Source organism: Molossus molossus, unplaced genomic scaffold (genome assembly GCF_014108415.1).
Source record: "Molossus molossus isolate mMolMol1 unplaced genomic scaffold, mMolMol1.p scaffold_m16_p_22, whole genome shotgun sequence".
In the NCBI taxonomy this organism is placed as follows: domain Eukaryota; kingdom Metazoa; phylum Chordata; class Mammalia; order Chiroptera; family Molossidae; genus Molossus; species Molossus molossus.
The window spans coordinates 5,828,409-5,846,105 of record NW_023425358.1 but is presented as its reverse complement, the minus strand read 5'-3'; the positions used below and the strand labels follow the sequence as shown (position 1 = coordinate 5,846,105).

General features: G+C 36.4%; 1 protein-coding gene across 1 annotated transcript in view; it reads right to left on the bottom strand.

The window, feature by feature from the left end:
* The window catches only part of NCAPD3 (non-SMC condensin II complex subunit D3), a 70,183-nt gene that overhangs the window by 37,190 nt on the left and 15,296 nt on the right, over window positions 1–17,697 (bottom strand). The window contains exons 4-16 of the mRNA XM_036276376.1: window positions 15,267–15,451; window positions 14,450–14,617; window positions 14,282–14,343; window positions 14,002–14,086; window positions 12,354–12,487; window positions 11,041–11,113; window positions 10,160–10,285; window positions 9,788–10,040; window positions 9,037–9,093; window positions 8,687–8,776; window positions 5,335–5,408; window positions 4,432–4,566; window positions 3,408–3,628 (exon numbers count right to left, since the gene is read on the bottom strand). Coding sequence (XP_036132269.1) covers window positions 3,408–3,628; window positions 4,432–4,566; window positions 5,335–5,408; window positions 8,687–8,776; window positions 9,037–9,093; window positions 9,788–10,040; window positions 10,160–10,285; window positions 11,041–11,113; window positions 12,354–12,487; window positions 14,002–14,086; window positions 14,282–14,343; window positions 14,450–14,617; window positions 15,267–15,451 — 1,663 coding nt within the window. The remainder of the gene's footprint in view (window positions 1–3,407; window positions 3,629–4,431; window positions 4,567–5,334; window positions 5,409–8,686; window positions 8,777–9,036; window positions 9,094–9,787; window positions 10,041–10,159; window positions 10,286–11,040; window positions 11,114–12,353; window positions 12,488–14,001; window positions 14,087–14,281; window positions 14,344–14,449; window positions 14,618–15,266; window positions 15,452–17,697) is intronic.

Below are 17,697 nucleotides of genomic sequence, written 5' to 3'. Positions count from 1 at the left end.
CCCAACCAGGGCCAGGGACAAACTGCAACCAGGTACGTGCCCTTAGCGGGAACCGAACCCGGGTCTCTCTGCACCGCAGGCTGATGCTCTAACCACTGAGCAAAACCAGCCAGGGCAGGAAAAGATTTCTTTAAAAATGTATTAACCAAGCAAGGGAAACAAACTTAAAAAATGAACAAATGGGACTACATTAAACTAAAGTTTTTGCACAGGAAAGAAAACCATCAACAAAATGAAAAGACAGCCCACTCAATGGGAAAACATATTCACCCATACATCTGATAAGGGGATAATATCCAAAATTTACAAGTAACACATAAAACTCAAAACCCAAAAAAACAAACAATCCAATTAAAAAGTGGGCAAAGGACCTGATTAGACACTTCTCCAAAGAGAACATGCAGATGGCCAACAAACACATGAAAAAATGCTCAACATCACTAATCATCGAGAAATGCAAATTAAAACTACAATCAACAACAAGCGCTGGCGAGGATGTAGAGAAAGGGGCACCCTCGTGCACTGTTGGTGGAAATGCAGACTGATGTAGTTACTGTGGAAAGCAGTATGGAGTGACCTCAAAAAATTCAGGAAGGAACTGCTTTATGACCCAGTGATTCCACTTCTGGGAATTTATCTGAAGAAACCCGAAACACTAATTCGAAAGAATATATGCACCCCTGTCTTCATTTCAGCATTATTTACAATAACCAAGATTTGGAAGCAGCCCAAATGTCCATCAGCAGATGAAGGGATAAAACAACTATGGTATAGTTACACAGTGGAATAATGCTCGGCTTTAAAAAAGAAAAAAATTTTACCCTTTGCAACAGCATGGCTAGACCTGGAGAACACTATGCTAAGTGGATTAAGCCAGTCAGGGAAAGACAAGTACCATATGATTTTACCCATATGTGGAATCTAGTGAACAAACTGACCTAATAAGCAAAACAGAGACAGACTGATAGACAGCAGGCTGACAGCTCTTGGGGTGGGAAGGTGGGGGAGGCAGGTGGCATGGAGGGATTGAGGGGAAAAAAAGAGAAAGAACTCATTGACAGGGATAACAGTGTGGTGACTGCAGGGACAGGGGGATGAGTGAAGGCAGACGAGAATATGGGGGTATAAACGGCGATGGAAAAAAATAAAAAATAAAAAGACATTAACTATACAGAAAACCACTGACAAACTGAACTCATCAAGACACCATTAAGAGAGTAAAAGAGACAAATCATGGAGTGGTTTGCAATATGTATAAAAATGACTTGTAGCCCTGGCCGGTTTGGCTCAGCGGTTAGAGCATCGGCCTGCGGTCCGGAGAGACCTGGGTTCAGTTCCCGCTAAGGGCATGTACCTTGGTTGCAGTTTGTCCCCGGCCCTGGTTGGTCGTGTGGGTGGCAACCACTCGATGTGTCCCTTTCATGTCGATGTTTCTCTGTCTCTCTTCCTCTCACTCCCTCCCACTCTGTCTGAACAAAAAATGGAAAAATGTCCTCAGATGAGGATAAAAAAAAATAAATAAAAAAAATGACTTGTACACAGCATATATAATGAACACTTTCAGATGAACAAACGGAAGAGTGACAGCCAAATTAAAAAAAAAAAGGCAAGAGACCTGAGTAGGTAATTCATAAATATGAATATCTAAATACAAATCCACATATGAAAAGAGACTCAGTCTCATCAGTCAATATGACACTGCAAATGAAAACAATGAAATACTAGTATTCATCTACCAAAATCGCTAAAAAGAAAAAAAAAGTTAACACAAAATCCTGGCTAAGATATGGAGCAACTGGAACTCTCTTAACTGCTGGAGTGAAATATAAATTGGTACAACCATGCTGGAAAACTGTCTGGCAGTATCTACCTATTAAAGATAAAAACAATATTGTTTTTACATATAATACCCAAGAGATATGCATGTATATGTGTTGCAAAAGCTATATATAGGAATATTCATAGCAGCATTATATATATAATAATCAAAACATTGATACAACCCAATTATTTATCAACAGTAGAATGGATAAATTGTGTTTTTTTCATAAATGTCATACATATGCAGCAATGAAAGTGAATAAGCTATAGCAACACACAATAACTTGAATTAAATGAGTAGAAGGAGTCGGACACACAAAGACTACATATCATATAATGCCAATTACACAAAACTGAAGAATACAGAAAACTAATATGTGGTATCAAAATCACATAAGTGGTTCCCCTTGAGAAGGGAAGAACAGTGCTTGTAAGGGATTGTGGAAGGTATTTCTTGGGCCTGGTGATGGTCTACTTCTTAACCTGAATGGTGGTTACATGGGTATATTTTCTTGATATTTACTGACGTTACAGTTATATACTTTTCCATGCATGTTATATTTCTTTTTCTTTCTGAAAAATATTTCAATATAAAAGTTTCTTAAAAAGAAAAGTAAATAAATAAACCTCCCAATGGTTTCTCATGAGCTATAGTAGCCTTCTCCTGTTCTTTTGTGAAGAATGGCCACTACTTTTCATACCCTGAAGCTTTAATATGTTGGGTGTGTATAGTGAAATATCCCTAAGAAAAGCAAAAAAGAAGTTGATTTTATTGCTGGCTAACTTCCTCTTCCATCTAGGATTTTAGCAAAGCATACAGTTGGTACTGAGAAAATAATGAGTGAACGCATTTGCAGTTATAGAGTTTTAATACCAAACTTATATGACCTTAAGAGATCACATAATCCAACTGACTGTTCTTACAAATGAGGAAACGAAGACCCAGAGCATCATGGTGATTTGCCAGGGCCACAGAACAGTATTTTGTGACACTACATCTATCATTCTTCCTATTGTATAATTCCTTCACAACTACATGTAAACAAGTAGGGAGGTGTTCGTAGTATACTTTTAAAGAAAGGGGAAAAGACAGTCAAGGTAGCACAAACAAATGCTCGGATTACTGCGGAACAGATTGAAATATATCACTGCAGGTGCTAACTCTTCACTACAATGCACTGATGTTCAATAAATGTTATCAAGTGGAAAAAATATTGCAGCGTTATTAAGTCAACTGATCCAATAAAATGTTAGACAAAGTTTAACTTGTAAAAACTAGTATTGAGGAAAGTTAATATTAGTATACCATATCCAACAGTGCTTTCTATTACATATGTATTAAGATACCAAGTTAAAACTGGAGAAAATTCAGAGAAAAGCAAAGGAAGCAATCAATGTCTTCACAAAAAACAGTCACCATGAAAATGCTGCAAGATTTCATTAGGTTAAAAAAAAAAATAGACCAAAATTGAGTCTACAAATAAACTAAGTCATTTAGAAACATACTTTTCTAAGATCAATACAGAAATTTATTAATAAAAACTCTTATAGCCTTCTATAAGGAAAATAAGTCATAATTAACATACCTCAATTCCTGGCTTTCTGTACTAAGGAGAGAAAGCAGTGCCCAAGCTAGCACCTGGCTGTCATCTCCACTATGAAACTTCGTGAAATGCTTAATGTTCTGCAGCAGGAGCTGGTCAAGGCATTCCAGGGCCTTTTCCTGCACGGTGCTCTCCGAGTCCATCACAACGGGGGTGATCCCCAGCAGCCAGGCTTTCTGTATCTGGACGCATCTAGGTTGAGCCTTAGGAGTTAAAATCGCAAAGTCATAAAGAAGTCTAACGCGATTAAAAGTCTAACCTCAAATCAGTGAAGTTGTTATCCATGTTTTGAGACATGTTAAAAGTCAGTGCACACACAATTACAAGTAGACCATAATAGTTAAAACCCACAATATTCTAATGATATATGAAAACAAAGTTCAATACACAGTTATTGCAAATCAGTGCATAATGAAATTTTAAACTTATAAAGTCATTATTTTGTTATTAGTAATAAATCACTTTTTGGTATTCAAGAACAAGAGCAAATAATAAATATTTATCCCAAGAAGTAAACAGAATAAATGCTACCAGAGAAAGTAAAAATATACATTGCTTATTGCATTTGGTCATGAAACAAAGAAAAAAAAAAAATGCTCTTAAAATTCTTCAAGAGCTAATTACTTGGCAGAAGTAAATTATATCTAGAATTACTGGTTCTGTTCTTTTGGCAATATCATCTATATAAGTCTTAGTGAACAAAAATTAATCTAGGCCTCTGGCCTAACCAAAGTAATTTTAAAATTCACATTGCTGTGTGAGATTTGAGCTGAGGTCAAGAAAGGCTAACCATCAACATTCTCTAGCATTAGTTCATAATTATATTTAAATGAAATGCAGTCTATCACAGTAATTAAAAGATCGTTCTTCCTTTCTCTTATGCTATATGATAGACTTGGTAGAGTTTCTACCAGTCAACTTAATATTTAGCAACAAGCAATTACTATGCTGAATTATTTTGTAATGTAAAATATCATGCATTAGATAATAATGCCTTGCCCCTCACCATAAGAAGCTCAGTAAGAGACTGTAAGGCCTGCTTCCGCACGGACACTGCAGGGTCCCGGCACTGCTCCTGAAGAACTGATAGCTCTTCTTTCATACCTGAGACGTTGCAGTGCTTCAAAATACTCACCAATACCTAGAAAGTGTACATACAACATGAAGTGATGCTTCATGCACAGTATAAATGCAAAAGGACAAAATATAGACAAAAATACGTCCCTCAAGTTTGTGGTTCTTAATATTGTTAAGGTCAAGATCCATCCCTCCTCTCAGCTGCATTCCACCTTTTAGAATAGGATGACAGCTAAGGCCTCTCTCCAGAGAAAATTTGACATACATTTTATATAAACAAGTATTTACAAACAATTTCAGTGGTTTCACAAACCCTTTCAAAATCTGTCTGTGGTCCCCAAGCTAAGAATCCCTATTCTAAAGAATGAAATTAAGGATATAAATCCATGATTCTTAAAAAGCCAGTAATCCAGTAGAAAAGCTTAAAAGCAGATAGTCTTCTGTTCATGTATATAACTTAGACATAAGAGGATCAAGATGAACTAATGTTAAGAGAAAAGCAAATTAAGTAACAAATATGTCAGGCGGATTTATAAAATATTCTCTTGGATTTCCAAGTTTTTAGTGCTTAAAAAGAGAGCATATGAGCCCTGGCTGGTTTGGCTCTGTGGTTAGAGGATCAGCCTGTGGACTGAAAGGTCACAGATCTGAGTCCTGGACACCCTTGGGGTCGTTCGGAGGCAACCAATCGATGTGTCTCTCTCACAGAGATGTTTCTCTCTCTCCCTCCCTCCCTTTCACTCTATCTAAAAATCATGGGAAAATACCCTCAGGTGAGGATTAATCCACCCTCAATAGAGAGCGCACATTAAAGAATGTGTAGAAAACATACCTGGAGTGCAGACTTCCTAACGTTGGCCTTCTCATCTCTGATTCTCTTCTTCAGCATTGCCATGACACATCTTTCTGCAGAGAAAATGCCCGTCATCAGTCTGAGAAAGAATACACAGACCTGACATCTCACTACACAACACTGAGCAAATCTAAAAAACTGATTATTAGCTTATTTTAAATTAGAGTATAAAATGAGGTAGAAATAGGGGGAAAAAAAAATCAATAATTAGCTATTCATAATAATAAAAAAGGCAAAACTAGTGCAAAAAAAGGGCAAAAATTCTAGAATATTAAAAATTCAGTTTTAAATGCTCCTATGTTTAAAATTTTAAATTATTTATATCTTCTAGTTTAATATAGTTTTATATCTACAATTAGAAATGTCTAAACCATAAAGTTTTTTTAAAGACTAAATAAAATAATATAAATATATAACAGCAGCTTTCAAACTTTTCATCCACAGGCCCCTTTCACTATTAGAAATTACTGAAGACTCCTAAGGGCTTTTTCAAATGTGAATTACATATTTTAATCCAAATTAAAAATTTAAACTGAGAATTATATAAAGAATAATTCATTTGAAAAAAGACATGCTATTATGAAGAGTATATTTTTAAATAGAAAATAACTATACTTTCAAAAAATTACTGAAAAAAAAATGGCATTGTTTTATATTTTTGCAAATTCCTCAATGTTTGGCTTAATAAAAAGACAGCTGGATTCTCATCTCTTATGTCTGTGATCTGTCACATTTATTTGCCATGGGATCTCTGGAAAACCTCAATGTATACTTGTGGGGAAATCAGAGTGCAGAAGGTACACGATATCTTGATATTACTATGAAAACAGTATTAACTTCAAGGATGTGTTGAAGGAGACTTAGAAACTCCAAAACACATTTTGAGAACTGCTGATCTCTAAGAAAGCAAATTTAAAAAATGAACTAGAGAATGGAAAACAAGAGGAAATAAATGAAATTAAAAAGTAATTTCCTTGATAAAGATAACAAAATTTGACAAACTTTTAGATAGATTGACTAAGAAAAAGAGAGGGAAGATTCAATTGCTAAAACCAAGAATGAACAAGGGAACACTATCACTAACCTTACAGAAATAAAAAAATGTGCAGAAGAATACTATAAATAATTTTATGTTAACAAATTATAACCTAGCTGACAAATATAACAAATAACCTAGATGAAATGGCCAAATTTCTATAATGATAAAGTATGGAAACTAACTCAAGAAGAAATAGAAAGTGTGAATCCAATTATAAATACAGATATTGAATCAATCAAAAACTTCCCACACATGCACAAAAGCCCAGGCATTACTGAAGAATTCTACCAGATGTGAAAACAAAAATTAACACCTATTTATATACACACATATCTGCCTCCCACTGCTCCTTATGAAATGGAACTTTATTTTATTAAAGTCTGTATCTACAATGCCCAGCACAGAAAGAACCATATAAAAGATCATAAAACAAACTAATAAATCTAATTATATAATTTATCCTTCATACACATATTCTCTTCTTTTCTATCTTACCTATTTATCCATCTTTTAAAATTACTTCTCTAAATATTATTTCTATAGACTCTGACAACAGCCCTCTGTAAAGGACAGGGAAGGAGTTAGGATCAGAACGGGACAAGGAGCTGTGCTGACGTCCATGTCTTAGGTCATGCAGCTATTTAGTAACAGAACTGTACAGGAATTCAGACTGCTTCTTGTTTCTAATAGGGTGTTTAGTGTTTTTGCCATGGTTTTATGATCTCATATTACAAATAAAAAAGGAGCTCAAGACCTTACAGCCAGACAGGAACAGAATATGAATGAGCAGGTCTACCTACTACCTAGTACAACTCTGTTTTTCCCCCTGAATCATACTGACAGTGATCAGGCATCATTCATGTTCAGAATCCTGTGTGGGAGTCTATGGAGGACCCCATAATCATGCCATACAGTAAGTATGACCCATTAAAAAAAAATGGTACATTCTGTTGGTGAAGAGAAATTATAATCTAAATTCTGAATTGTTTTTTTCACTGGAGCTTGGACTCATAGTTCCTTACCATATATTAAAAAGTAAAATCTGGGCCCTGGCCAGTTTGGCTCAGCAGTTAAAGCGTCGGCCTGTGGTCCGGAGACCCGGGTTCGGTTCCCGCTAAGGGCACATACCTAGGTTGCAGTTTGTCCCTGGCCCTCGTTGATCATGCAGTTGGCAGCCACTCGATATGTCCCTTCACATCAATGTTTCTCTCTCTCTCTCTCTCCCTACCACTCTATCTGAACAAAAAATGGAAAAATGTCCTCGGTTGAGGATTAAAAAAAGAAAAAAGTAAACTCTGGGATGGCTGAATCATAGTCGAGATGACATGGTAGACAAAGTAAAAAGGAATGAAAAACAACAACAAGATTGGGCACACAGTATTGTTCATCTGTTCTCCCCCTTTTTTGTGATGACCTTTCTCCAAACACAAATTTAATCTCTACTGCACTTTCACTAATAAGTGGTCCTCTTTTGGTCAGTAATCCCCAGAATTTACAACAACTGACTTTAATAAAAAAATAAAATATTTACTAATATTCTCTTAAGTGTTAAATACTGAAGTTTAGTACATGATGAGTGGAATGCAGCTTATTCTTTATCTTAAAATGAAATATAGCCCTGGCCAGTTTGACTCAGCTGTTAAGAGTGTCAGCCCGAGGACGGGAGGGTCTCGGGTTTGATTCCCAGTCCTGTTGGAGTCGTTTGGGAGATAACCAATCGATGTGTCTCTTTCACATCGATGATTCTCTCTCTTTTTCTCTCCCTCGCTCCCTTCCACTCTATCTAAAAATCAATGGAAAAATATCCTCAGGTGAGGATTAATGAAAAATACTTAAAAAGAAAAAAAAAAAGGAAATACAGTATAGTGCAAGGACATCAACTAGAGATATAATAACACAGAAATTACTCCACTTTTGCCCTGGCCAGTTTGGCTCAGGGATTAGAGCGTTGGCCTGTGGTCCAGAGAGACGCGAGCTCGGTTCCTGCTAAGGGCACGCACCTAGGTTGCGATTTGTCCCCGGCCCTAGTTGGATCATGCAGGAGGCAGCCACTCGATGTGTCCCTTTCGCGTCGATGTTTCTCTCTCTCTCTCTCTCTTCCTCTCTCTCCCTCCCACTCTATCTGAACAAAAAATGGAAAAATGTCCTCAGGTGAGGATAAAAGAAATTACATCACTTTTAAGAAAAAGACATGTTCCGATTCTTAAGGGTGAATTAATCAGGAAAAACCCCAAGGTTTGTAGACTCTACTTATAGTTATTATGCATTTTATCGTGGTAAAATCTGACATACCCCTAGATCCAATTGTTTCAGTACTGCTGTCTGTACTGATCACCTCTGAGTCTCCAGAAGGGTGAGGTGTCTGCTTCTGACAGAAAAAAGCTTAAAAATAAAAAAATAAAAAAAAGATCAGTCATTAAGGTAAATATTTATTATACCTTTTAATAATATAAGTATGGTATAGTACACATTTAAGTTACCACATCATTACTGAAATGAATTTCCATTTCTTTGATAAAGGAAAAAAGCATAATATTAAAACAGATAAACACAAAGATAGAAAAGAACATTTAAAATATCTAGCTAGTCCTTTAAATAAAAAGACAATTATTCAATATATGAAAATATATTGACCCCATTACCTGATGTATTTTTCAGTAAAGTACCAGGGTGGCTCTCTATTCCTGAAATTGCAGGACCTAAAAATAAGCAGATAGATAAGAGGAAAAAAAGTCATAGTATCATAAACCCTAAATAAATATTCACAGAGGAAGCAAAATCAAAATAATTAGGCTTTAAGAGAAGGCAGATTCTGCCCTGGCCGGTTTGGCTCAGTGGTTAGAACGTTGGCCTGAGGACCAGAGAGACCCAGGTTTGGTTCCTGCTAAGGGCATGTACTTCAGCTGCAGTTTGTCCCCGGCCCTGGTTGGGTCGTGTGGGTGGCAGCCACTAGATGTGTCCCTTTCATGTCAATGTCGCTCTCTCTCTCTCTTCCTCTCTCCCTCCCCCTCTATCTGAATAAAAAAATAGAAAAATGTTCTCAAGTGAGGATAAAAAAAAAAAAGAGAGAAGGTAGATTCTAAACAATTAATAACGTTCTCCTCGGGTACACATTTGAAATGAATGTTAGGCCCCGTACAGCCAATACCCAACAATGCAAAGCAATAGTGAAGGCAGCCAACAGTCTCACCTCTAAAAAAGGCCTTTCAAAAGTATCAGGCTTGTCTAAACATTTATTCAACAACACAATATACTGAAATAAGTTTATAAGAGTAAAGATACATCATACCATCCTATCAACTACCTTTGCTACAACAAAGAATGATTCCCTCGCAGTCCAATTTCTTGAGAAGCAGAAGACCAATTCTATTTCACGACAGTCACCACACTTACTGTTAATCAGAAGTTCCAGTACGCTCTCCGATGCAGTGTTGACAGACAGCTCCAGGCAATGTGCAAAACTGGACAATGCCTTGCTGCGGACAGTTGGTGCCTTGTCTAAACAGCGATCAAACATAATGTCCTGCACCAAAAACTTATGCTTTAAGAACTTCTGATGCTCCAAGGAGACTGTGTTATCCGCTTCTCTTTCTGGCAGTTCCAACAGAGCTAAGGCAACATCAAGAGTAAAAACCCTGTGTGGGATCTGGTAAAGCAAAATCATAAGAATCTCCATCACAAAGGATCCCTTATGTATTCAAATCTGGCTGGTATTAGAAGGTTGCAGAACCAAGAACCAAGATTTTATGCAGATGTATCTCTTACCTTGGAACTTCGTGAATACCTGTAAAGCCAGGCAATAAATGTAGCATATTCCCCACAAGGAAGTTTGCTGAGCAGCTGTACCAGGGACTGAGCTGCATAGGTCCGATACTCTGATTTATCTACTACCTGAAACACAATCATTGAGAAGCTGTCCACCTGGGCAATGAAACTTGCTGTAATACAAGTGGAAAGTTAATAAATGTAACTATAACTAGTTCAGTGATCTTTAAGTGTTATAGAAATGACTAATAAGTTTTAGGTTTCAGACCCCTTTGAAAATTAACCTAGAAGAAATCTATAGGCCCCTCTCCTTAGAAATACAAATTTAACACATGATTGCAGGAAGTTTATGAACCCTTAGAATCCAGAGTTTAAGTTATGATTCATTTGTCTGAACAGTTTTAAAAACTTAAGAGATAATCATAGAAATGTGAACATTAACTGGGTATTTGGAGATATAAAGTATTATTGTATATTTTGTGATTATGTTTTTAAAGAGTTCTTATCCTTTATCGACACATAAAAATTTTTATACATAGAAAAATACGATGGAATTTGTTTTTAAAAATTCAGTATGCATATGTGTTCAGGATTATCTTTCAGGGGTATAAGTGACACAGAATTGTTGAAGATGGCTGCCTCATCACCCTATTTTCTTTATATATTTGAAGACTTCCAAAATGAAGAGGTTTTTTATTCCCAAAAGAACACTGTCCAGGGGAACATCTAGTGAATATATTAAATAAAACTATGGTTAGTAATGACACAGACTCATTTCTAAGAACAAAAATACACAAACACACAAATTTAACTTCATACATATTATATATTTTAAAAATTATTACTATTATTATTATTACTGTTATGAAAGCAACTAGTACCTTGGCACAGATGTGCTGGAGTAAGACACGAAGAACTGGGAATATACTTTCTTTTAGTTCATCCACAAGTGAGCTATTAAAAAAAAATATCCTCTGTTTAAAATTCACCTATAATTACAATCAAATAGTCTTTTCCTTGACTTTCTAAAAAACCACTCTACCTATGTTTAGAAATCCTCCGTAGTAAAACAGTCTACCCCCACATTTGAAGCACTGTTTCAGTGCATAAGAGTGAAGACGTAAAGTGTCAAAGCAGAGAACGATGCCTACTGCTCATGTGTGGTGTTCAGAGCTGCTGCCAGTGGACAGCTAGTCAGGGGGAAGCCAGTGTGCAATCTTCTCATGACTCCACTAATTAGTAAATTCCATATTAAGACTCTAAAATACATCATTTGGGGGTAAACAGACTAAGACACAGTACCACCTCATGGTAGCTCAGTGAAATGCAACTACTTCACTACATTTATAATAGTGCCTCTCCAAACTTCAACCCAAGAAGAAATTACTGTCATGCCAGATTTGACCCATTTTTAGTGTTAAGTTTATTTGTACCATTATAAGGATACTACTGCATCATGAACTCCGACAAAAAAACCAAAGTGAGGGTTTCCACCATCCTCAAATCTTCAACTACATTATATACTGTGTATGTACACACTCTCATGTACATACTGACCACTGTTTTTCCACCACCAAATACTCAATATAGGAGGGGAAGAAAAAAGCCAATGAAAGCAAATAGGTCTTTCCCAATAATGCTAAAACATGAAACTTTTTAGGTGAAGCTAAGTGGCTCATGAGCACAAAATTAGTCTATCAATTACTGCTAAAGAAGTAAAAATCAACCAGCTTCTTTCCTCAAGGAAGCATTTTCTGTAGGGGGAAGAGAACACAAAAGTGAAAAGAAACAAGAAAAAAGTGTCACAGAGAAATAGAGAAGAGAGAAACAGAAAAAGAACAGGAGGTGGCAGACTTGCTGGAATGGTCAGTACTGAAGCAGATGATGGTAAAACAGAAAAGAAGCCACAGTCATCACTCAGAGGCAGTCCTTATAGCTGACGACAACCAAGGTGGGGCTGGTGCTGGCCCGTGAACTACAGACTCCTATTCCTTCAACAAGACCCCCCATGTGGAGGTTACCATCAGTGACCTAGACCACATGAACCAGATGAGCTATAATTTGATCCTCCAAACCACAAACAGGCCAGACATTTGTTAGTTTCCATAAGTGTCAGAAATCTTGGTTAGTACAGGGCCCAGAGATGAAGGGAAAGCCATAGAGAGAGTAACAATTCAAGCTGTGTGTGCTTCACCTGATAAACTGGACTGCCTGGTTTCTGCTATTGATGACTGATGAAGTAATAGCAAGGGGGGCATGATGTGATCCTTCACCCACTTCTAACATTAATATTACATTTAGCATTTGATGGAAAACACAACTGATAACCTAGAAGAAAAAAGAAAATTCAACTTAAGGCATAATAGAGAATTTTCGAAAACCACAGCAAACAATTTGCAGCCTCTAAAGATTAGTCAGGTTGACATAGTTTTGGGCCGACCACTAGTACTGTGTTTCTTAGACAATTACCAGGTATTCAATAAACATACAATGGCAACAGTGTGAAAACACTGCTTGTAGATAACAATAGAAATATCACTTAGTTTCTCTCCATACCCTCTCTTACTGTAGCCCAGAAATTAAGGCAAAAAGAATTAGTTGTCACTTATAGATGGCAAAGAATGCTGCCGATAGCAAAAGGGGAAAAAGAATATTTCACCCTTGTATTTTACCTGAAGTTTGCAAAGCACCTTCCATTATATCATCTCATATAATTTATTCACATAATTCTCTCATTCAGCCAGTAAATAAAACAGTTACTAAAAGCCAAACATGTAACAGGTATTGCATTAAGCACATTCATATATAATACTAGATGTTACTGTATTTAATCTTAAACCTCACAACACCACCATGAGGTTAGCAAGGCATTTCCATTTTATATATAATATCATTATTTCCAGTTTATATATAATAAAACAGACTCCAAAGGTGAGTTATCCAAAGTCAAGTAGTTAAAGGCCTGGCTAAAATTAAAGATGTCTAACATCAAGTCATACCTTTCACAGTTAAAAAACACTACATCTTTAGAGACACAGTGGACCTAAAATGATAAAATTTTCACCCATTCTATTTTTTAAAATGTTAAAAAGGGCATGGAAATTAAAAGCATTACTGTGAATTCTATCACATCCATATTTCAAGCACATATAAATAATAATAATATAATAAATGTTACTGCCCCTGGAAATTAAGTGTATCATAGCCACCAAAAGCTACATGACCTTGGTCTATCACATTTTTTTACAAAATCTTATGTTATTAATAACATCTAAGTTCAGTAATACCATAATGCTTGGATACCCTTAATTCAAATGTTTAGAGTAGTGATACTGTTAAGGTATATTAGGGGGCAAAATCCATATATGAATGCTAACAGGAATGATAACCAGTAATATTTCTGTAGAATTACCAGCTAAAATAATATAAATACTAATAAAATTACTGAAGCACAGATGAATTACACCAAGAGAAATTAGAAAATTTTGACTGTCTACTCTTCTTTTTAGAACGATTTGGTGAATATTTTTATAAAAGTAATGTTCTGTTCAGTAGCTTATCTGTTCTTCCTACCTAATTCATACTGGAACCGTTTTTATGTATGAAACCAAATAATAATTTGCTTGGCCACCAAGTATTTGAAGATAGGTACTGTTACGAAGAGTAGGCAACAAATAGAAATGGTTATACTTTCTATTATACAAACGATATATAATAAGGTCATGGAAGTAACCCGTAAAATTAAAATGGCATTACATCAAATGCTTCTAATGTTTTTCTACCACATAATTTGCACACTTTCAATTTAACCAATAACTAACTTAGATCCTTGTCTCCTTTACCTTGTCTCCTCCATGAATCGGGGAGCATAGCAAATACAATCCATGATAGGCCAGTTCTGGTATGTACTTTGCTTGGTTAAGGTTTCTAAAGAAAAAAGAGCAAAGATTAATTAATGGATATGATTTTACTGACAATATTGCCTTAACGCTATAAGCCATATTTAAAATTTAAAAACTCTACCTGTGTAACACTTAGGATAAAATGGCATTTATACTTCAGCTGGAGCAAAATTTATTACACTATATTTAAATTTTAGCATTGGAAGATTTAATGGCTCACCTGGCTTGTGTAACATGAAATTCATGAAGAACTGGCTCAAAATTAGTTAATGCCACAAAGACCTAGAAAACAGATACCAAGAGAAGCCTGATTTTTCTTAGTCATTAAGTGTTAGCCCTCGTCTGTGAGCTTTGAGATTTCCTCAAGTTTCTTGGAATTTTCACTTACCTCTATACAATTCTGTACACACTGTGGCTTTTCTTTCAGGGAAAACTTGGACAGAAGCCTTAAAAAGTTCTTTAAAAGATGAAAGATGGCTTTTCGAATTTGACAAAGGTCCCAGGCAGAAAAACAAATGTCCTCTTCCTCTTCTTGTTCTTCTACAATTTCATCCATCTAGATTATGAAGAAATATATAGGTGACTGTAAAATAATGCCTAACACTTTGTCCCATGGTTTGCAATTTACTCAAGTAAAATCCAGCGAAACGCCAGGGGGTTGCTGAGGTGCTGAGGTGACCATGTCCCTTGACTGCTCTAGGTCTCTGCAGTCACAATGGTAAATCACTGGATTAGATGACTGCTACAATACTTTCTAGCTCTCTATTTTTCTCTCAGTGAGAATTCTTGTGTCTCTTCGAAGTTTTCACATCAATGAGCCTCTACCACCCTACCCAATCATACAGAATTGGGAATTAATGTTATTCTCTTACACTCTTATGGATCTGTGTCCTCAGAATAATTCAATCACTTTCTCTAATGACAATGAGATAATGTGGCAAATATACCTGTTAGCAAGTTGTCAAGAACACCTGGGTACAAGGCTGGGAGAGATGATGGGAGGGTGGAAAGTTGGCAAGGTAGAAACGTACTCTCAGTAGTACATGAAGCCCAAGAGGCAACTTAGTCTTACTGGAGAGCTGGTGATACTTTAGGACCTTTGACTATAACCATTATGCCTGAAATCATATTTTAATATAAAGTTAATTCATAAGTAAAAATCATGTGTTGTAAAGATCTGTTTTATTGTTCCTCTTACTTCTTACCTCAATATCCTCTCTCCTGGGTGGCTTTCCTCTCTTTCTATGCCCTCTTGGATTAGCCTGAGAATTCTTAGGCTGTTCCTTCTTTCTCTTCCGACTCAAGTTAGACTCCTGAGGCCAGCTCTTCTTTAGAATCTGTATACATTTGTCAAACATCACTGGGTGGAATATCTGATTGGCTACACTGCCTAGTCATAAGGAATAAAAAGTAAGCAGGTTAGAGTTAATTGCCTTAAAATATGTCTGTTATCAAGAGATAAAAATTTAAAAAGCAAAAAATGGGCTATTCATTAACTGTGAATAACAATAACCCTTTTTGCAAAAAAGTACCATTCAACTTTAGCCATAGGTGTGACCAATAGTACTGATCAGAAATAAATGACAAGATTTCCATATTTGGCCATGAAGGAGTAACCGGTTTTATATTTATCCTCTTACTGTGAGCTATAAAAAGTGGACCAAAAAATTTTTTTAAATAATAATTTTAAGACATGAAGCAAGAGACAGCATAGAAATAAAATCCCTGAGATAAGGGAAACAAATGAAATAACTCCTAATATTGCCCCAGTTTTTGTATTTTTTTTTTTTATCCTCACCCGAGGACATTTTTCCATTTTTTGTTCAGATAGAGCGGGAGGGAGAGAGAGGAAGAGAGAGAGAGAGAAACATCGACGTGAAGGGACACATCGAGTGGCTGCCACCCGCACGACCAACCAAGGCCGGGGACAAACTGCAACCGAGGTACGTGCCCTTAGCGGGAACCGAACCCGGGTCTCTCTGTACCGCAGCCCGACGCTCCAACCGCTGAGCCAAACCGGCCAGGGCCCAGTTTTTGTATTTTGAGACAATTTCTGGACAGCAGCAGAAAAAGGACAAACCCAAGCACATAACTATGGTCTTACTAAGCTGAGACTACAGAAGTCAAGTCAGAAAGGCAGAGGTAGCTGGAATGTATGGAGAATAATGGAGAAGAGGAAGCTATGTAGAAAAAGTGCTCCGGAAATCTGCCCAGGACTGATTATAAGCTATGCATGAATGGAGTAAAACTCCAAAAAGGTGGGCAAAGAACATTTTCTAAGAAATCAGAAGATAAATAATTTTGAGAACTCATACAGGGCAGAGACATATTTGAATCTGGCCAGAATACTAGAGAGATCTTGTTAACCACCTAGAGAATTTAGTAGACCTTGGAAAGAAACATAGCTGAACAGCAGGTCTAAATCAGCTCTAGAGTAAAAGCTACTTTACCTTTTTAATTTTTTTAAAAGATTTTTTTATTGATTTTTGAGAGAGTGAGAGAGAGAAAGAGAGAAAGATGAAAGCAAAACATCAATCGACTGACTCCTACATGCCCCCCACCAGGGATCGAGCCAGCAACCTGGGCATGTGCCCCCGACAAGAAACTGAACTAGCAAACTTTTGGTGCACAGGACAACTCCCAACCAACTGAGCCACACTGGTCAGGGCAGTAAAAGCTACTTTAAATCTGCACTAAAACAAGTTGCAAAAGGATCAAGTTAATCCACCAATAAATGACTATTAAAACATTTTTAAACACAAAATGAAAACAAAATCAAGACACTCACATTCAAATGTCCAGCATCAAATAAAAAATACTAGGCATGCTGCCTGGCTGGTGTGGCTCAGTGGTTGAGCGTCGACCCATGCACCAAGAGGTCGTTGGTTTAATTCCTGGTCAGGACACATGCCCAGGTTGTGGGCCCGATCCCCAGTGGGGGGCATGCAGGAGGCGGCCAATGGATGTTCTCTCTCATTGATCTTTCTCTCTCTCTCCTTGTCCCTTTCTCTCTCTCTAAAAATCAATAAAGGAAAAAAAAATTCTAGGCATGCTAAGAAGCAGGATATGTGCCCCATCATAAAAAGAATCAGTCAATAGAAACAGTCTAAGAAACAACAGAGATAATAGAACTGGCAGACAAGAACCTTAGGAGAAGGTATTATAAATAGCACAAGAATTAAAAGCAAACACAGTAGCAAACAAAAAGACAAATAAAAATTTCTTTTTAAAGACTCAAATAGAACTTCTTGATCTGAAAACAAAAAATTCACTGGAAAGGCTTACCTGTGGATTAAAAATTTCAGAAACAAAGGTAAATGAACTTGAAAAAAACAGAAGCACAGAAATAAAATAATAATAATAGAATCAGTTATTTGTGGGAAAATATCAAGAAGTCTAACATGGAGTAATTGAAGGCTCAGAAAGAAGGCAGGGAAAAAATATTTGAAGAATAATTGAAAAATTTCCAAATTTGTTAAAAACTGTAAATCCACAGATGCCAGAAGCTCTATGAACCCAACCATGATAAACACAAAGGAAATCACACCAAAACATATAATCTGATCAAACTGCTGAAACAAAGTAGTAGAGAAAATCTTCGAAGTATCCAGACCAAATAAAAGGACACAAGACAGA